The 23,067-nt window shown below is 31.1% G+C and overlaps 1 protein-coding gene across 1 annotated transcript; it reads right to left on the bottom strand.

Annotated features, from left to right (window-relative positions):
- Positions 1-1,167: 1,167 nt before the first annotated feature.
- LOC106709773 lies at positions 1,168-10,234 on the bottom strand. Its single transcript, XM_014501651.2, has 4 exons — positions 10,114-10,234; positions 2,160-2,239; positions 1,737-1,854; positions 1,168-1,548 (listed from the first exon to the last, which is right to left on the bottom strand). Exons 1-4 carry the CDS (start codon positions 10,169-10,171, stop codon positions 1,319-1,321), a joined length of 486 nt encoding a protein of 161 aa, XP_014357137.1. The 5' UTR covers positions 10,172-10,234; the 3' UTR covers positions 1,168-1,318.
- Positions 10,235-23,067: the final 12,833 nt, after the last annotated feature.

Consider the following 23,067-nt stretch of genomic DNA (forward strand, 5'->3'; position numbering starts at 1 on the left):
TTTGATATACGTAGTATAACGTCTTTCAAAAAAACGTCCTTATCGGCTGATTGGACTTAATTGTGAATGTGAATTGGAAAAGTGTATGAAAGAAATGCTTAAAGTGAACTAACTATACATTAGATACTTTGGGTTTGTAGGAGAGGCAATTTAACATAGTCATTTTCACTAATATTTGCATCTAGCATTCCTCATTACCTTACAACCTTAACTTGGTTCAAAACAAACGTTGATATTGGAATTACGTTTTAACCAGAAGATTACTTAGGACTTATTAAGTTTGCTACATGCTTGTTTCACAAATAAGGCCTATCGTTGAAAAAAATCTGCTTGGATTGGGTTAATAAGGTCTTTATTATTCTCCATTTCTTTTAATACGATTTAAAATAACGAATATATGCTATCAAGTAGATATATTTTGGTAAATATTTTTAACGTCGCTGTTTTTGTTAAGCGTGCAATGCGAAATAGCTAAGGCATTAAAATGCTGCGAAAGAATAAAAACAATCTTATTAATATTATAAATACGAATGTTTGGATGAATGGATGGATGGATGGATGTTTGAAGGTATCTCCGGAACAGCTCAACGGATCGTGATGAAATTTGGCATACATGTAGATCATAGTCTGGAAGAACACTTAGGCTACTTATTATTTAATTTCACGCGGATGGAGTCGTGGGCGATAGCTAGTTTTGTTATAAAATGAGGCGTATTAAAGTAAAATAATGTTAAAATGAAATATAATAAGCAATGTTTTATTGATTTTTATTAAAATAAGTTCATCTTAAAAGGACAGTCAAATTCTACTTATATACATAAATGCTTTTTCAACATCTTTGATTTTACAGTTTACACATAAATATATACCCAATGCAAAACAATAAATATCAAGGCATTAATGTTGTAAAGCAACAATATACAACAACGTTTAATTTAATATTTAAAGTACAACAACAATTTTATTATTTTTTAAATAACTTTCCAACTTGATAACATTTAAAATAATCAAATTAAAAACTTTAAATTTGGTACAATATTTAATAAAAATATAATATTGTGTTTAATATCATTTTGGTATTTATTGTTAACGAAAAAAATACATACAATGCTGTCTTCTAAGGAATTAAAATATTAGTCTTAAATATATTTGTTTTTAATTTCTAACAAATAACAAAGGATAAAATAACAATGATATTGGACGGTTCTAGTTAAAAGGGTATTTAATATTTTGGCACACCAAATAAATTTAGCATTTGCGTAAAGCATTGGTGAGTTGCAAAGCGTACCAATTGCATTGTTATTTTAATTATTTTTTATTATTGTTTGTAAAAGAGATACGAAGCGATAAGAGCTAAAGCGGCCAGTGGGAATGACAGCGCGATAGATCCAGCTCCATTGCAGTCATCCTTGTCACAAACTTGACAATGTTTGACTTGCTTTGACTGATCCATGGGTGACAATTTCGCAGCATTTTCAAGTGCACGGCATGTCTGGTTTAAGTCAGTAGGGTTGGCGTCCAAGCAAGTCCGGATAGTTGCGCCATTCTCTGTAAAGCAAAAAATATGTTTTGTTAATAACTAATGGAAATCGAGTTACATTAATGATTATTATTATATAATAAGGTCCCTAATGCACTAGCGCGACTGCCGCGCAATGGCTATTGCGCACAATGCTAATACTTCAGGAGCGCTAGTGGAAAAAGGGTTTTTATAAAAGTGTTGTTACAATACTTACGCATGACAATCTTGTGGCAATATCTAGGAGCGCCCGCGATAGCATCCACCAGCTCGTTGGGTAAGATGCCACGCAAGTATGCGCGGTTATAGTTCACCGAGTCCTGGGTAGAACATTCCTGGAAACAAAATATTGATGGATGTAATAATTTTACATAATCATGTATATATAACATTAATAATACTTCGTGTAAAAAATTCTGTTGATTAAAATAAAAGGAGGATTTTTCTAAGAAACTTCCTTAATACAGCTTTTACCGGAAACCTACTCCTAAATATTCACAAGTTAATTTTCCGCACTACTTTAAATCTTATTTGCGTATCTAATCAAAATAAACATTAGAAAGAACGTCTTTAATATAAAATTGTTTTGCCTAACTTGTCTATTACATTTGTCTATACATATATATTTTTAAATACTTACGACTTTATTTTTCCCTGTGAACGGATCCTTGCAAGACGGATCCGACTGTGAATTACACTGGTAACATCTTAAACACGAACCTGTAATCAGAGATTTGTGTCACGTCAATATATGTAGTCAATATCAACTATGTAGTAAAATAAAAACCAGTCTGTTGTAAAGTCAGAGTAGTGTAGAGAGTAGAGTTTTTATTTTATTTCATTGTAAGCATAATTTGTATTATATTTTTCAAAATTATTTATTACCATATTTCCTAGGACCTTAAAATTATCGTTCAGTTTTCTTGCTTACTTATTTCTTGCATGACTCCTAATTGTAGCTAATAAGTGTCATAGAGTCGAGGACTAATTGGATTAATTGTAAGTTGTAGAGCAAGGAAAGATTGACTAATTTGATGTGGGAATTTTCCTTTTATCTAAGCACTTGGAACACGTAAAAAAATTGCGTAAAATTATATGGACTTCTTCTCAGTACCTACATGCATATATACTGTAATTTGCTGAAGTCCTTCGCCAATGCTTTTTATAATTTGTTGTTTTAATTTAGTGTCTTACCGGGTTTCTGAGACCAGAATATAAAACATATCGTCATCCCTATCATTATCTTTTACAAAACAAAGATAACAATATGTTTTAAAGGAGGGTTTGGTCGCAGAAACCCATGGTTAGTGTAATCCACATGAGTACAACCAATGTACGAGTACCAAAACTGTTTGTGCTCAAAATATTGCGTCATAGCTGTTACGCCAGACACGTTCGTTTGAATGATGTCAAGAATATAATTTAACCTCCGTTGACCATACTCAGAGTATAATGTTAGTCATACAAGTATATGTCACCTTACACCGGATCGTTTCGCTTCGCGAACACGTATGTATTAAACCAACTTGATACTTTGAATAAAATGTATGAAGAGTTTTTTTTCGTCTTGAGAATGACGTCAACACATATGAGAAATATGTTTTTGTTAGAGATCTTTTTGTGGTATTTACAACAAGCATAAAACTAGCTGACGCCCGCGACTCCGTCCGCGGGCAGTAAAAGAAAACTTAGTAGTGGTATGAAAAATAGATAATAGTCGTTTCTCAGACTTACGGAATATGCACATAAAATTTCATCAAAATCGGTCTAGTCGTTTCGGAGGAGTATGGGAACTGGAATTGTGACACGAGACACAGTTCCATTGTCTCTGTGTCTCGACCGAATTGATGATTGGTTTAATTTCTATTTTAGATTTTGGAAAAGAATTACTGATTGCATAGTTTTAGTTGTTAGTTTAAAACGTGAAAGGTTACGTTAGCTAACATTGCCTAAAGGATCCGGAAGTTCTCACTACTAGTCTGAGTTACGAGCATGAGTTGTTTTGTTGTAGAGTATAAAATATGTCATTCGAAATTAACAGAGCGTAGCAAATTATTGTCACCCTACATTGTACTGCGTGCTAAATGTGGTTTGCACCAGTTATCCATTGTTGTAAGAAGTGGCTCATGTTACAATCAACATCTTCAAGATGTTATACGTTGCAACTCAGTTTGCAGACCTTGGACTGTTTTGTTGGCCTTTTTTAAGGTCTTTTAAAATGTAAAAAAAATTCCGCTAACTTTTTTCCTTGTTTATTATTATTACGATGGAACGATCATATGAGAATTTAAGAAAAAATATTTTTTGGATAAACAGTTAAAAACTAAAAAAGTTAAAAATTAATTTTTAATTAATTAATTTTATTACAGCAGTAAGTAGCAAACTACAAAAGCTGTCAACAGCGTAAATACGCTAATTTAGTAACACTTAAATTGTGTAATTACGTTACACCTGAATACATTTATATACAATGACAGTATCACGAGAGCATGCTAACAGTATCAACAAACTTCTAGTTTGATGATGTCATCGGCCCAATGTATGTATGTATATTTAGACAGTGAGCGGAACACACAAATTTGAGTCGCAAATAGACCGAGTATATACGCGTGTCCAGGAACAGAGGCCTTGACCTTTATTAAATAATCTTATTATTAATTAGTACTAAAATATAAATATTTTGCTTTCAATTCGGATTTTTACTAATCAACAAGAATTTCAATAGTATTACTCACTGAGTATTTTGTAAAATGCATGGTTAAAAAACTTATGGAATGGTTTTGCATAAGTTTGAATTCATTATAGGAATGTAAAAATAATTACGATTAAAACACTATCCTTGATAAATCTCGCTGCCTTTAAATTATGAGATGAATCTGATAGCGTTTTCAATGACACTTGGCATTCTTTCAAAATTAAATTACGTAATTAAGAGCAAAAAATAACTATTTTTTGCCAAAAAAGGATGTTTAATTTGTTTTTTTTTCTGAAAGTTTCTGTCTGTTTCTCTCATAAATAAGAAATATGTTTAAATCGTGAACTTGAATAAAAATTACTCTTATAAAAACAGAACACAAATCAAATGTTCTATATTTTAATCTTCACAACCATGAAATTTAATAACCTAATAGCCATACATACATAGTCTTACTAATTTCATTAAAAGTTTAGATGGATGGATTTATGGATGGATGGATGGATGGATGAATGTTTATTTCAAGGTATCTGCAAAACGGCTCAACGAATCTTAATGAAATTTTGCATAGATGCAGAACATAGTCTGGAAGAACACATAGGCTACTTATTACGTTTTTTTAATCTGCGCGGACGCAGTAGCGACAGCTATTAATGATATGTTCAAACATTGTATAAAAGCATGTCTTATATACTTGCCTTTACATAGCACTATAGTACTGTATAAGGTTGAGTCAATGTTATTTTATTCAACTTGTCAATTACTTAACCGTGGAAAATCAAACAATATGCAAATGTTTATTAACACACGCAAAGTTCTTTCTCATGAACAAGTTGACACAGTTGTAATACTTGGTAAGTCAGTCAAGTAACTTTTGTGTACATAAACATGTTTTACTTTGGATTTCCACTGATGAAACAACTGTAGAAAAATCTATTCTCATCTCGATATCGATACATACACTAAGTAAGAAGTAATCAAATAATTACTTTTATTTAAATCTTCAATATCTTTTATATTAAATACTAGCTTTTACCCGCGACTTCGTCCGCGCGGAGTAAATAAATGCACACTAGATAAAAAAGTTCCTATGTCCGTCTCCTAGTTCTAAGCTACCTCCCCATCAATTTTCAGCTAAATCAGTTCGACCGATCTTGAGTTATAAATAGTGTAACTAACACGACTTTCTTTTATATATCGACGCTGGAAAGCATAAACGCTGTAACCCTGTAAGGGTTGCTGTAAGGGTTACAGCGTTTATGCTTTCCAGCGTCGATATATAGATACAGAAAGAAGACGAAAGAAAGAATTTTCCATCATTATTATTCATTCAATGGAGTTAAAAATTAATCAACATTTTTATGTAAACAAAAAACATTCCTTACATTGTTAACATAATCAACAGCTAGTAATTACCAAGAATAATTAAAACGATAACCTTATTTATATTTGATACAGAATTATTTTGCAATTTATAATCGTTGTTTGAACTCCCATTTTACAATTTAAACAATATCAAAAGTATTACGATACAAAGGTATATTATGATTTAACAAAATTATCTAGATGCTTCGAAATGTAAAAATTTTCCGTAATGATTGTATGTTAGTGACATCAATGAATGGAAACCTTGGTTGTGATGATACAAGGTCAGTTATATCATTCCGACCATTGTTTGTTGTGAGATGGTTGTTCAGTGTCCGTTTACAGTAGGTACTTAGTGGTAGTTCATGAATCATTGCATGTCATTATCGATTCGATTGTTCTGTTTCTCTTTTTATAACTACCATTCTGTTTACCGTCACTTGACCTATTAATTTTTTGCCGTCGTGAAAATTGATTCTGGAATTTTAATTTAAAATATTGACGTTCTGATATCATGTTTAATTTAAGTTTTGAATTCATATTTTTCTTATTATCAATGTAGAACTATTTTTACTTTGTTCAGTTTATAATACCTTGCTAAAGAACATTCTTTATTGATTTGAAAAAAAAAATCCTACAGCTCTATCTGGTATCTTTTTAAACCTTTAACGATCATATTTAAAATGTTTTCTATTGAATGAACAGGTGTAAGCTATTACCTAAGCTTCGAATAAAAAAATAAAAAAAGTTTTTTATATGAAAGTTTAAAATGTAAAATAACTTCTACACGTCAAGACTGTGATATTAATTTAAAATGACTTTTTCGAAGTGCAAATACAACAATACAGATTAAAATTTAATTTTACTGTGTGTTCCGACTACCGTGAAATGTCACCCGTATCGTCATATATTGCTGTCTCTGTTTTTTCCAAGGGCATGTAGTGATGACATCATGTATCAATACAAGTCACTGCATTCGAAACCCACAATCAAATAAATAAAGCAATTTGTTTATATTTAAACTTGTAACATTTATTATGTACTTTTAGCGGAATTTAATAGTGATCACTAATATTCTTCTGACAAACTTAATCATTAGCTTTTTAGCCGACTTCAAAAAGAAGGAGGTTATCAATTCGACTGATTTTTTTTTTTTTAAGTGTGTTACTGCGAATCTCCGCTCCTGGTGGTCCGATTTTGATAAAAATTATTTTAATCGAAAGGAAGTGCTTGCAGATGGGTCCCATTTTTTTTTTATTTTTTTATAAATAACTAGAAGACTAGTAGATTTTGAATATAGCTTCAAAATTTGTTGCGAAAATTAGGGACATTTTTGCTTTCAGCGCTTACGTAGGCTAAACTATAGGACCTACATAAAAATGATGTATGACGAATTGTAGCTCTTTAAATGTGCTAAATAAAAGTCCGCGATAGCATATATCTATATTTTATAGTTTACTCACAATAACCATTTTTTTCTTTAGAAACATTAATTATTAATATTATGGTTAGGAAAATGCTACCTATTGAAATACACATACATACATATAAAAACTTATATTTCATATAAGTAAGTAGAGAAGATATATATTTATTATACTTTTATCCATCATTTTAAGATACCTATGTCAATTATCTTCGACATTTATTTTATAAGCATGATGTCATGATGTTGTTATTCTGCTCGTACTGCGTAGAACTTTAAGTAACTGTGTGACCTTCGTTTACGATAAATAACACCAGACTGTGTGAATATAAATTACTTTGTTCATCATACACCCCTATAATTAAAGGTTACAACTGACAAGATTAATTAAACTATGTTATTTGAATTTTCACAAGTTAGTGAAATGACTTACTCGTAACGATATGTTATTCCATATTTATTTCTAACCCGTACTCTTTTCTAGCAAAATTTTTAATTGATACTTTTTGTACGTTGACAATTTTTTTTAAATTTTATCTATAATACAAGATATTGGTCTCTAGTAATGAGATTGAATGTGGATGGATATAAAGGTAGAGGAAGACCAAAGAAAGTATGGATGGATTGTGTGAAAGAGGATATGCGTAAGAAGGGGGTAAATTCAGATATGACGGCTGATAGAGATGTATGGAGGAGTAGTACATACTGTGCCGACCCTCCATAGGGATAAGGGCAGGTTGATGATGACAAGATATTGGTCTCTATCTTTTGGTGGAAAACGTCTTTGATGAACTTATACTGATTGGTTACCTAAAATAGTCTAAAAGTGAAGATGAGTATAGTATAGTATATAGTAATTTGTAAAAGGATTATGTTTAATATAAACTTTTAGTTTCTAGTAATATTCCTTTCGCGGGCTTAAATCCTGTTATGGTAAAGAATACTTTAAGCTCTATAGTTCCAAAGACAACATTTCGTTATATTGGTTAATTCAAAGTTCACGTTTTAAATTCAACAAGATTCGTTAACGTATGATTCACCACTTACGACGAGAATTAATCCAATTGTTTCAAAGTAATTAAACTGACAGTTTTTTTTGTGAGTTTCCACTAACATAAAACATGTCGCTTTCTCAGGTTTTAAGAAGAGAGCGATGACAGTATGTTTTTGTTGAAACCCACCCAAGAAATTATTACTTATTTAGTATTACTAAATTATTACTAATGTTAGATAATAATCTATACTTGCTCTATGATCAATTCAATAATCTATGATCGATTTAATTATCTATGACTTTTGTAAAAGATGGCGAGTCGTTAATAAATTTCGAACGAGTAACAACCTTTTCTTTCCTCAAGATCCAAAATAACCACATCCAATCTACATAATGATGTTAATGCATTTAATGAATGCATAAATTCAAAGCATTTAATGAAATGGACTTTATTCTAACGCGACAAGTAGGTAATAAATAAAAAGGTTCTATAATTCAAAGGTTTGGAAAGTAAAAAAGACCGACAAAAGAAATCAATTGACCTATTGTATTCAATTATAAAATCACATTGAACGAAGGATAAATTATTCTGTGACTGTTTTATTTTGTAATATATTAAGACATAAGATTGAATAACAAGAGTTCACGTAACGCAATAAAACAGTAACATATTATGGATGTAAATCGAGTCAGACCTTTTCAAATAGAGATTGTGTGTGGTCCATACAATAGTATAAAGATTCAATAGTCTAAGAGATGGTAATAGTAAATGTTCACAGAATTCTGTACGCAACAAACTCATGTAATGCGCAGTCGTAAAAATCTGGATCCCTTCCAGAAAATTGCTGATTCACAACAAAATATAAACATGTTAGTGGAACAACTATAATTTAATAAGTCATTTTTTTCTTGCTAGCTTTTAAAAGGATTGGATACTGAACAAAAAAGTCTCATTTACGTAATGGTCAAAAATCAATAGTATGAATACATTGTTTAGTAGTATCTGGATATTAAAGTTTTTTCTTTTGGGTGCAAACAAGTTTACTCTTTGTAAGAGAAGTCTTTGTAAATACTATTCAAGTATATAAGTATGTAGAATAGAATCAACTTAATTAAAGGCTTTTTGGATTAATAATTAAGCTGCGTCTCTTGAGTTGCTTATTCACTATTGTAAGGACTTTTCCCTTAAATTTTATCGTATAACATATCATCCTCGATTTTGAATTGCTAAAATGAATTCCTTGTGCTAAAACACATTTAACTAAGGAATTTAAATCTTAAGTGAATCACAATAGAGTTTATTGTTCTTTTTTAATATTCTTTTGGCGAAAAGTATTCGTCTCTTAGCATCTTACATGTAAGTACTATATCATAGAGCTGCCCCATTCAAACCCTAATTTGGCATAGACACTTGGATGTAATTGCCAAAGCAGTGATTTTCCTTTAGCTGATAATTGTTTTTCTATTCCGTTATGATAATGTAATTAATTGTTACTTTATTTTATTAAATGTGTTAATATATATTTTTTTATCTTCATTATAACTTGCTTGAAGTAAAATAGCAATATAAATCAATTAAGTAATACAGATTATCTATTTATGTTATAGAACAGCTTTGTTCGAATTTTAAATTTTATTTTGATTACATCTTTTATATCTCCATTTTGTTTTTGTTTAAATTCGAAAGGTCGCGGAATGTTTACATTTTCAATCAATAAAATATAAAGCAAAAAAAAAAATACACTAAAGAATTTATAGAACATAATACAAAGCTCTACCTAAATTTTATTGTACCTTAATCTAAGCAACTGAAATAATTATAATACTGTATAAGTTACAAGAACAATATTCAAGTCAAGAAATTGATTTTGATAAAACAAAGTTTACATAGCCTAAAATAACTGAAGGTAAACATCAGTCTTGTTTATGTTATAGTCGCTACGTTTTCCGAAGTTTATAATAAGAAAATAGTTTAAGATATTTACACAACCTGTATTTAAATTGCGATAAATAATTGATAAAAATTGAATCATTTTTTTTTTCAAAGTTAAGTTAAGAAAATGAAATGATGTGGCCGAAAAACATTTTAAAAAAAGTCAAAATTGGAAACGTACCGAATTCGAATGCCGTCAGTAGCACGGCGATACTCAAGGCAGCAAATCCACGGGCCATGATGATTTTTATTGTACGAGCGAACCCTCTCAGTGGGTGAGCTAGACTGAGAAAACGCGTCGCGGCGACCGGCGACCGTCGACACTCCGACGCCAGCCAACGCATCGACACGCCGAATAGGGTGGGAACAATTTCTACATATTCCGTGGACATAAGATATATTATACGATTATAAAAAAACAAGGTAAATAGAAAATGTGAGTGCCCTAAGAAAGTATGGATTGATTGTGTTTGGAAAATATGCTTTAGATTGGATTGAATTCAGATATACTATCTGATAGAAATGTATGGAAGGGTAGTACATACTGTGCTGATCCTCCGTATGGAACAGGGTCGTATAATGACGACAAAGTTGAGATCAGCTGATAGAGATGTAAAGTAAAAGTAGGACCTGAGGCAGGAGGATGAATAACACGAAATGACTGAAATCGGAAATTTCAAATTGTTTTTATATGGAAAAATTAATTAGTCCTAGACAGTACAAAATTATCAATTTTATTTTTAAATTTCTTTGTAAGTGTTTAGTAGTTCTTTTTATCCAAGATATAGTCAAATATTATGTTGTTTTCACAAAAATAAGTAATCTCTGATCTTGTGACACAAGTGTCCTTGATAAACCACGAAAAACATGCGCATAAACAATCCTTCGTAATCCAGAGCAGTATTATACAATAACCACAGTTCAAAGTTTTTTTATGTATGGGCTATATGTTATACTTTTCATTTTTTATAGAGAAATGTTTCATTTGTTTACTTTTATGCCTTTTTTAAAGAAATATGTAAATTTTAAAGATTTATTCAACCAACGACCTTTCCATATTCGACTTTTTCTTTTGTACTTCATTTTTTCACACTGAATTTAAATATTTCGTAATATTAAATTTTGGCATGAGAATAGCTTTGAAAATAAACTAAGAAAATTCAGAATTGTTCACTTCATTAAACCTAGGTGTTTGAACTTAGATATTAGTAATCAGCACAGTTTCAAATAAATCTCGAATTTTTTAACAAAAGACATAAATCCAGCCACAACAACAAAACAAAGAAACAAGACTATATAAAAGGTACTTGCAACAAAGTTAGCAAAAATAATAAAGTTGCAAAGAAAGGCGGAACGAAATCTTTTAACGAAATTATTGTTCCAACAAAATCAATCGCAAAATTTGTCGGTTCTGACATTGTTATTGATACTAACTTGTTGTATTATCAAATAATAATAAAACTACAAAAGCGGAATGTTATCTTAGTTGATTATATACTTGCTTATATATAATTAAAAACAATTTTTATTTTCAATAAACACGTATATGTCAGAGAAATACTCAAAGAATACTCTTTACAATGATATTTGTTATACAATCGTTTAATGTTAGAATTAATATAATTTAATCTATGAAAAATGTACAAAGTCGTGAAATTTATAACTTACTAGCTTTTACCCGCGACTCCGTCCGCGCGGAATAAAAAATAGAAAACGGGGTAAAAATTATCCTATGTCCGTTTCCTGGTTCTAAGCTACCTGCCCACCAATTTTCAGTCAAATCGATTCAGCCGTTCTTGAGTTATAAATGGTGTAACTAACACGACTTTCTTTTATATATATAGATAGATATAGATTATATTGACCTTTTTGAAAAAACCAAGCAATGTTTTAAGGAAAATAACAGTCATTTCGTAGTGGTTTCACGATAGCAGTTGAAAAGGATGTTTTTCGTTGAACAAATTAGCGGAAGTGATAAAGACGTGTGCGAAGAGTTGAATGACCTTACACTTTTTTTGTACCCTAATTTATTGATAATCGGCTCATACTTCTCTAATTTAAAATAAAAACGTGAAATATGTGTAAAAGTATGAACTATAGTTCGTAGAAAGTATATATACTTTCTGGAAGAAAAGCTGTTTCTAATTCTGTTTTTGAAGACAATGAGGGGGATTAGCAATATGATTTTTTACAACCAATGAAAACCCATGATTATAATCATAATATGTCGATGATACCATATTAAGAAACAAGAAGAAAAAGCTATTAGGAATTAAAATTATTCACTCATACGTATGAGGGTCGATATCACATTGATATCAAACATCCTTAGTGAGTTTTAAAAACGACTATCGTTTCATTGAAATATTTCGCTATTCCATTATTTTACAGACGGTGACAACAACTAGTTTGATTTATTATTTCACATTTGTCGTATTCAGAACACATTCACGATTCAGGGGAAATGGTGCATTAAAGCACCATTTCCCCTGAATCGGTATTGCGGCTTATCATCGTACACTAGATCAAAATATATTATTGCCTCAACTTCAAAATGTTACAATCATTTACTTTTATAAAAAACATTAAGTTACGTCTATTTTCGGGAATTAATTGATATTAGAATTTTTATGATGTTTTTTATGCGATTTTTGTGATGTTATTTTGAAGTTTTATTATTTTATAGTGTCGCCTTATATCTAAAAGGATTTTTTTATATACAATGTAAAGTACCGTTACATCGTAAAAGATATTTTATTTGATAGCAATATATTATATTGGTCAGATAATAAAAATATAAGTTGTCATAGATCTTCAAATTTCCCTCTTATAGAGAGGGTTGTTTTGATCGAACTTTGTATATCGTGGGAGGTCGATGTATTTATAACGATGGGGAAGAAGCAAAGACAGGAGGTGGGGGGAGGGGTGAAACTAGGTCGGCGTCCTGTTGCCAGTTAATTAGATTCAAGTCAGCAGTGAGACTTCTTGTGTAACAGATCAGCTTTACTTTATATCAGAGATTGTATTGGATTTTGTAAAGGAACTTTAGATGAAACTGGAATTGTATTCTGGCTGATCGAGTATAGACAAGTTTTATTTTTTTTTCACAAAAGAAAGGCTAAGGAAACTTTTATTTTAAGACAAGTAAATTTTGATATAAGAAATTTAATTATTCAACTTCGATTATAATGAAGGATATTCCCAGATTTTCATAAAAAAAACTTCGATGGTATATAATTAATTTCTTACAAACTTTCTTATCCTAGGCAAGTTAATGTGACTTCTTTAACCGTGGGTTTCTGAGACCAAAATAACCGTTTCAATCATATTGTTATCTCCGTTATGTCGAAGATATGTTTTATATAGAGATTTTGATCTCAGAAATCCATCGTAAAAGTTTTCACACTAAAGACTTCGATCCGGGATCACTGTTCATTTCAATATGAAGAAAAACTACAAAGTATTCAAGTTACTGAGACATTGCGACTAGGTTGGAATGTAAAACATTTTCAACACCTATAAAACTTTGGGGAACAATTTCAATGCCAAAATATGTTAAAATTGTCGACTAAATGAATATTTCCATCCAAATTACATTGTTTGGAAATAGCTCATAATTGTAGTCGTATTTCAATCTGTATATCGATTTGTATTTGTACTTTTACGGAATTTTATAGGTCACAAGAGCTTTATATCCCTTAATTTAAAGTACTATTTCAGTGTTATCTCTGTGTAATCTACTCCGTCTAAGTCTTAATATTTAAATTAAATTATTTTTATGTTCCATGTGAACTAGTCTAAGGAATGCTATGTTTTGTTAAAATAATAAATTATGAATTCACAATCCATTAAAGTTAAATGTAAACTTTTCCGTTTATATAATGTTATTGTAAGTTTTGAATAAGTCACCGATAAATTGAGAACTTGGCAGGTTGACATCAGACTAGATCACAAATTAACTCTGAGTCAAAATGGGAATGAGACGAACCATTCACAATTCAACGTGACACTAGCGATAGTTCATAAACTATCAAAGTCAAATCATCAAATTAATACGTTAATTTTACAAATATAGTCCAATTATAAAATTACGAAGTTCACATTTAACCGGTGAGCTCGTTTTCCCTTTATTTTCTCTTCCCTAGAGATTTAGAATATTTATGTCGGTAGATGTTTTCAACAGTGGACAGTAAGAATATATATCATTAGAATTTAAGTAACTTAAATGTTAAAATGGTTTTATATGAATCGTTACAAGTAAATTAATGATTCAGTAAACATCTCATCCTAACGCAAATAAACCGCAAATAGTTAATCTGTTCAAATTAATAAAATTGCAGTATCTGTATGTAAAATGGAGAAAAAAATCACGTTTCGTTTACATCATTTATTTTAGTTGTTGGTAAACCAATTTTTAATATTTTCGACTGTGCCTATGTCTGTCGGCAAGGCCGCGTTTGTTCCCGGTACTCTTCGGAACGACTGGACTGATTTTTTCGGGACTTTAACAGATGGTAGCTGATGCATGCCGACATATTATAGGCTATTTTTAATTCTGCGCTGACGAAGTCGCGGGCGACCGGCAGTAACAAATATATCGATTCTAACCTACAATTCCAGTAATGACAGTTGTATGAATACATATTTTCATCTCGTTCAATTCTTTGGCAAAATAGGGACAACAATATGTATATATAAAAGTGTCACTGTACTATTTTACCATTACTTGTTATAATGACTGCAGTATATTTGAACAGTGCATGCTTACGTCCACCGCTTTCAGTCACGCAGTCTTATCGCGTGAAAAGCTCAAAGCATCCGGTCGACAATTGCATCCGGACAGCTGATTAAGGGAAGTGCATTACCATTTTGAATATGGAATCTGGTAAACAAATGCCGATGAAACTTTTAAAATCTATACATAGCTAATTATGAGTAACTATTAAATTATTTCATCTTAGATTGTATTTGAACATAACAGTTGGCTGAAATTAATGTCGATGGCGCTGGCAATTCCAAAAAAAAAAATTGGAATTGTTGGTATCATACTATTGTCAATTCATAAAACAATTGTTAATTTAAGATTAAGTTTAAAATATAAATGATTTTTTTTGCCATTGCTGCCATGTTTATATAGTAAGGCTTTAGCAATACATGCATATGGAAATAAGGTACCTACGAAAGGCGTTGAAACACTACGTAATAGGTAACAATCAAAGAGTCTACTGTTCACAGGGTGAAACCACGATAGTGTTATGCATTTTATTATGATGTATGAACGTTGCATGACGTTTACATAACCCTGGCCACCTTCGTATTAATCAGTGTTATGATTCGTAAAGCGCTTTGGTAACAGAGTTGTAATATAACAAAAGGGCGTCATAATGTACTGATTGCTTAAGACTCGTTTAGTTTAAAAACTTGTTTGAGTTTTCACTGCCAACATATTTACATAAAAAACACTGTCTTCTCTCTTATTCCCTTCGATGAAACAGAGATAACAAATTACTTAAACTATTTCAGTGACAGTTAAGTCCTAAACTTAAAAAACTTTATATAGTATTATGTTATGAATTATACATACATAGAATGGAATCTCAGTAGCTCACATTTTCCACTATAAGTCATCTAATAACAATTGGGTTTGGGCCAAAGCCATTTCACCTGTATGATGTGCGCGATTTTATATGATTAAAGATATAATGATAGTATTATTCAAAGAGAATAAGCTTTTAGTAAATTCATTTCTCTTAGTCAGTGCTGGTTATACTGCTATTTAAATATTATTTCATTCGCGTACTGCTTTTCTTTATTGTGTTATCTGGAACAACTGGCGTGCATGTATCAAATCGATTTTAAAATCGCGCATGTAATTTAAAATTGACAAGATGATTTTGTCGCGTGTGTACAATATTGTATGAATTTAATACATTGCAATTCTAAGGCCCTTCGTACATATTGCATCATTAATCTTTAAAATCCGGCTATTTTAGTCTTACGATTTACGCAATACGATACTATAGAGGTTCGTACACAGCGATCGTCACCGATATTTTGTTCTTTAGACGCCAAAACCAATCGCTCGCATCCTGTTTGTCAAGTTCGCCGTGAGAAACGTCATTGTGATTTTTAAGACGGCGGCGGAGCAAATCTATATATTTAACATATAGTCGCTATACATGTACTGACCGAATAGACGATTCAACTTTATGTATAGGGAGAACACGCAACGCGATACTTTCGACGCAAGGAAGCAATATTAGTTTCGAAGGTTTACTTTGCCTTACTATGAAGGGAACTAAAAATTGCGCGTAAAAAGATATAGCGTTACGTTAGGAGCCTTTACTTCACATGGTAGCGATTTGTCATGTCTAGGGTATTTATTTTCTAATAAATACCTTACCTTTATTTAGTGATGAGAAAGTAGTTATTCCAACAAAGATTTCTAATCGTGTTTTATCTTTGAATGTGAAAAGCTACGTCCTTGCGATGTCCATCAATTTGGAACAACAAAGTCTACGGTTTTTAGGTCAAAGGTGTTGTTAATAAAATGCTTTCGGGCTGACCTCATTTTTTATGGTGCCGCGTAAATTCTAATTACGAGAGCGTCAATAAACTGAAGTGGATAAAAGTAAGTGACTATGACTCACTTCAGGTTATTGAATAGAATATTACCTTTTATATCACTGTTTGTTAAATATTTTAACACATTCTGTGCCGTCCACTTGACTAACGAATTCATGTTTATTTTACTATCATGGAAAGTGTTAAATGATTTCATTAAATAAAACTACCCAACTTGTTAAGATACGATTTAATTTGAGTCTTGAAAACATTAGTTTATTTTTCAAGGATATCGTTATGCATCTAGGCAAAGATCAATATGACTTATCGTTGGTTTCTGAGGCCAAAATCTCTGTATAAAACATATCGTCTCCCTGTTATCTTTTACAAAACTAAGATAAAACATGTTTTAAACAGGGATTTTGATCTTAGAAACCTTCGTTTACTCGTTATTCGTACTAGTTTTATAACAAAAAATTATCAACTTTTAACCAAGGAGATGTTAAATATTTCTCATAAATTTCGTCGTGTATTTGTTAACAAAAATTAAAACATTGGTTTATTTATATGCAAAAATCTTTTATATACGAATACTAAAAGTGCTGATATATTCTAAACTCAAAACAACATTGTTCATAAATCACGAGAAAAAACTAGCATAAAGGAAAAATAAGGAAGTAAACATTGGTGTTCCGGACCAAACATAGAGTTTTATGCGGATTTAGAGAAACAAAGCTATAAATAAAAATGATAGCGTGGTCGGGAACTTATGTCACATTTCAAATAAGACAAATTATTATAAAAAATTACTTTAGGCTATGAATTATATCACTTCTCATTTTACTTATGATCTTCAGAAGCTAAGCCATCAGTAGAAGGCTTCTAACAGCTCCTGTGTACTTTATATCAGGTGATCCAACGATCCTTTATTGGAATAGACGAATATAGCATATCTACTTATCATGTTTGTTCTAATAAATCTGACTGTCCTCATTCATTCAATCAACTCTGGTTTGGAGTCGTTTTAAAAGTGTATATGCCTTAATGTCCATAGAATACTACACAAACAGACTAAATTACATTTAATCATCCCATTCATAAGAAATAATTGTAATCTACAGGTGATTCCATAAAAAATTATTATTTTAAAATTTATGAACCATATTTAAGATAACATCACAAAGAAAAGTTAACATTGTATGACAACAAAGCGAAGTTAATTCAATTTGTTCAGTCATTTGGTAACATTAGTTTATAGTTTATTGTCCAAGTCCTGTCATTGTCTACGTATAGGATATTTGGCGCCGGCTCTAAGCAGTCTGATAGTAATGTTCGTTAAACTCGACCCGATGCGACCTTGTCTTTTTTACTTACACGAATACTGTGAATATTAGATCCATATAAAATGATCCATATAATTTTTGATCCTACAGTCAAATTATTTTAAATTATTTTATGGGGCATAGTTGTATTTTAGGTTAACATTATATTGTAAATAAATAAATAATATCTAACCATTTGAAGTTCATTTAAATACTATTCACCCTCTGTACACTGCTCCATACTATTTGTGGTAAGCGAAATTGAACTGGGAAGCCCTGTAAGACAACAGTGTTACATGGCTTCCCTTCAGTTCAATTTCGCAACAATTTACCAGTTTTGTTAAACTGGGAAATTGTAAAAACCATGTCCCTAAGACACTTCGGTAAACATCCGAATGGAGTAACATAACACTCTTCAAAATCGAACAAACACGCAATATACATACAAATACACATAAAATCTTACTATCCCGTAATTGTAGTTTTATTATGTTCTTTATCAGTACACATAAAGTTATTAAAATCCATCCATTTCGTTCTGAGTCACTAAAAAAATGCAGGTAGACAAAGAAAAACACATTTTTTTACTATAAGTACACTTACAAAAGCTCTCTAGAAGTTTCTAACGATATTAGTTACAATGACTTAGGAAATCAACTTGTTAAGGCACTTCCCGACACGCCTCATAAACACATAACAAGTAACAGAAATGAGCAAGTTTGATTATTACTCGTATTTACTCCCTAACGACACTACGTAGAAAAGTTTTCCTAAGGTATGACAAATTACTTTACTTATATATTTTATTTATGTCAAAACGATGTAGAGCCAAAGAAATCATTAATTAGAGATAAGTTAATAATAGTTGTTTGTTCATTAAATGCATGTGCTACGTTGAGTTTTTATAAGCGATATTTTTAGCTAGCTAAATACGAACATTGTTTATAGGTCAGAGCTAAATCGAGCCGATCAAACAAAGAGTTGCTCGGTATTTTTAAGGGGAAGTTTTAGTCTCTAGTTATTAAAATATTTTTCTAAGAATTTTATAACATAAAATATTTAACTTTGCCATTTCCTTTTTTTTTTAAATCCTGCCTTACAACGAGAATTAAAATTATGTTGCACCTGCCATTTATTTATAGCAATATTGTAAAAAGTGTAATTCACCTTTTAGTTAGAAGCAGTCAAACGCAAGTTCCATATTACAAGTATGTAAAACATAAAAATATTATAAACAATGTTATTTTTCTTCTTGCTTTATGTAGCATTAAATTTATTTTTGGTCAAAAAATCGTATGCTGCTTGCGACTTGAAATTATGAGTTGGTTCTTTGTTCAAAGATTTTCTTTGCAACTATGTTACGAACTAAAGCTAAAAATTGAAAAACTAAAGTATTTTATTTCATTTGAAATCTGCATCTCGAAACGTATTTTATAAAGAAAAAGTTTTTTACCACATTGCCTACTTCTGTGCACTTCGTGTATTATTATTCCCTAAGCTAATAATATACTTTAATATTTAATGACGACAGTAAAAATATTTCCATTATACTTTTATGACCAGGAATGTTAAAAGAACTGGAATATAGGTTAACCAAATCACAGTTACATTTCTGTAAGGTGTAAATGACGCGAACTATTTGGCCAAAAAAGCTTAACACCTCGTTGTGACGCCTTCGACTATAACAAGTTGACGTCATCCGACCTAAATAAGTCTACGGATATCTAATATATAAAATTCTCGTGTCACAGTTTTCGTTCCCGTACTCCTCCGAAACGGCTTGACCGATTCTCATGAAATTTTGTTAGCATATTCAGTAGGTCTGAGAATCGGCCAACATCTATTTTTCATAACCCCCCCCATTTTTTAACTGCGCGCGGACGGAGTCGCGGGCGACAGCTAGTAGTTAATAAAATCCCCTAGTTTCGACCCTGTTTTTTTACGTACCAACGACGTGGTACTTAAATATAATGACGTCGTATATTACTATGACGTAATTTAGTGGTGGTTTTTGTTGGAAAACACAAGTATTAAGTTAAATCGTATTTAGTTTTATAAGTTTAGTTAAAGTTCTTTTTAAACTATGAGACAAATAAGGATAAGAACTAAAGTAAGTTATGGAATAGCTGTATCGAAAAACAATAAGAAATCTCAAACAAACAATTTGTGGTTTTCTTGTTTACGCGATGTTTTCTTGGTAAATTGTTTTCTTATCTACAAATGTTATTTTCCTTCTTCTGAATACAGATTATAAATCTGTATTGTATGTACAAATTCGTTTTTATTTATGTAAATTTATCCCTATAATATTAAATTGGTGAAATGAAAATCCCTATAATTGGTATGTGGATTGGTTATTCTTTTATTTTATTATTTTTTACACATTTAATAGACTCATTTCGATGAAAGCTTAGCTCTAATTCAAAAATAGCTATTAGCCAAAATGTTGTCCTAAATGTTTGTACGAGACATGTTTTCCCTAGTTAGTACAAACAACACAGTTTTCTAGTTAAATAAATAAATAAATAATTCTTAATCATAAACAGTAAACCTTAAATAACTGCCATCTGTTGTAATTGCATAAATTTGTTTTTCTGATGTTGCACAGCGTCTTTTTTAACTATTGATGAAAGTTATCAAAAGATGGCTCTGACATAAAATACTTGCACGAATTCAATACATTTAAAATGAAAATTAAATCATATTTTTATTTGCAAATTAAAACGATAATTAATCTCTTAATCAACACGGATAACAGTGCATACCTTCATTAATATAGGCTATAACTTAAAAATTTCAACGGCCATAATGGAAACCATAGCATACCTAAGCTTCCTTTAAATCACTTCGCTTGTCCTGAACAAAATATAAATCGTCCAAAAGTTTTATGCGTTCTCACAGTCGCTGCTTTGAGATTTTAGGTTCTAAAAGTTATCTGATGTAATAAAAAAAATTAAGCAATGGATAGGCGGATCGGAACCACATTTCCTAGGGCGACATGTCGGACCCGGAGCGAGGTCGCCGAGCTGAGGGCGCGGGGGGTGACTGATTGATCATTTCACCAGCTTCCCGCTTCGCCGAGGCCAACCACCATTGTTGCTTTGAGAAAACATCGAAAGCTCTTAATGTGAAGACCACGAGGACGTTTATGAACTTTGTTGATCTATAATCTTACTTTTTACTATATCTTACTACTATTATAAATGTGAATGCTTGGACGGATGTTTATTACTACGCATTTCCAGCACGGTTCAACGAATCTCACTGAAATTTACCATAGAATATAGTGTGGAAGAACACATAGGCTACACATTAAGTTATTGTTTAAATTTCGCGTCGCGTGTGTCGCGGGCGACAGCTAATACTTAATAATTTCAATGTTGAATATGTTTTTTATAGGCGTCGTTAACAATTTTATAAGATTTAATTTTAACAAACCTACCATATGCTACACTAGAATATAAAATCGTTCAATTGGAAATTCTAGAGATTTGTAATCTGTTGTAACATTAAAACTCTACTAAACTTGGCCCTTGCTAGACTACAGACTACTAACATATTAGATAACTCTCGAAATATAGACAAGCTATTTGTTATTTGTTATATTTAAATTACTTGTTCGGTTTATAACCACAAATCAAAATTTATTTTAATCGCTTTAATACTTGTCAACTATTAATTGACTTTGTTATTTATAGAATCGAGTTTTTATTATCTAAGGAAGTTAAGGGGTATAGTTAATTTAACAATACAAGATCCGGAATCAACATTTACGTAATTAATTTTGATTAAAAAAAAATTAAAATATCCGTTATACTATAATTCCACGACTATTGGTTGTTATCAGCACGTCTCCGATGAGGGAATCATTCCAGTGTTAGTCCAGTACTTACTTGCCTATGATTGGGTAATAAGTGAGAATTATATCTAAGATTAATTCTGGTCTTTTAGGTTTTCTATTATCGACCGCAGGAATAAAATAAATGACAAATACAATATATTTTATTCGCATGACAAAAGACCTGGATAGATCCTTGAGTAATCTTCGTTAAAGTGATTCAGTGAAGTGTCAGGATGAAAATTGGATTAATTTCCTGACCTTTCACTTTATTTTACTAATTACGTGTCGAATATATTTCTGACTTTTGAAGGCATTTACAAAAGCAAATTTAGATTAATAATTAACTTATTCTGACATTATTTAAAAATTCTTGTGAATACTTTATTAAACTAACTTTTAACTGAAACTATAAATAATAACGTACAATTTGCGTCATTAAATCATGCAATAAAGTTGTAGTACATTCGTCTGGTATCGCCGGCTAGTATGACTCAATGAATAAGAACTTGCCCTTATGTGAATTCTGTACAACATTTCTAACAAATCATAAAGCTATAACGGCAACAAGGTTAATTACTACTAATAACTAAGGTTATATTAAAATCTGACGGATATTACTAATACTGCGACAGATAATAAGGCCACGATCACTTCACGTAAAATGTTTGTAAACTCTGGCAATGAGAGAGATGGTAATACGGTTTTGTACGATTTTGTACACGTTTATGTACGTTTATATATTAATAATAGTTTACGTATTAACAATGGACCCCATCGGTTCCCTATATTTTGCCAAGTTCAAGGTCCTTCGTACACGAGGCTACGTAAATCTTCTAAATCCGGCGAATTTAATCTTTATCTTACGTAATACAGTGTCATAGAGCTTTTAACATGGACACGAGTCGCCAACATTTTGTTCTTTAGTAGCCAAAGCCTGCCGCTGGTAACCTATAAGAGCTGTAAGAGAATCCGCAACGATTTTTAAGATGGCGATGTAAACCTATACATTTGAGATGTAGTCGCTATGTTTGTACTGACCGAATAGATAATTTGCGTCGGCGATTCAACATTGTGTATACGGATCGAGTGCAACGCGATACTAGCGACGCTACTAGGATACAATATTAGTTTCAAAGACTGACCTTGTGTGCGAAAGAGCTAAGAATCTTAAATGTGACAACCAACCTGTTTATTATGATAGATCGGTATCAAAAAAATAATCACATTGATTATCTTGTATTATTAATTACACAATAAATACACACTTTTTATGTGAATTATTTTTTTTAGGCTTGTCATTTTAAAAACAATAGATAACCACATGATCATTGTTAAATGAATAAATTACTAAAGCAGATGTAATAATCAACTTGAACTAACCGCAATCGCTTCAGATTTTTTAATGTCA

This window comes from Papilio machaon, chromosome 15, assembly GCF_912999745.1.
Source record: "Papilio machaon chromosome 15, ilPapMach1.1, whole genome shotgun sequence".
Lineage (NCBI taxonomy): Eukaryota > Metazoa > Arthropoda > Insecta > Lepidoptera > Papilionidae > Papilio > Papilio machaon.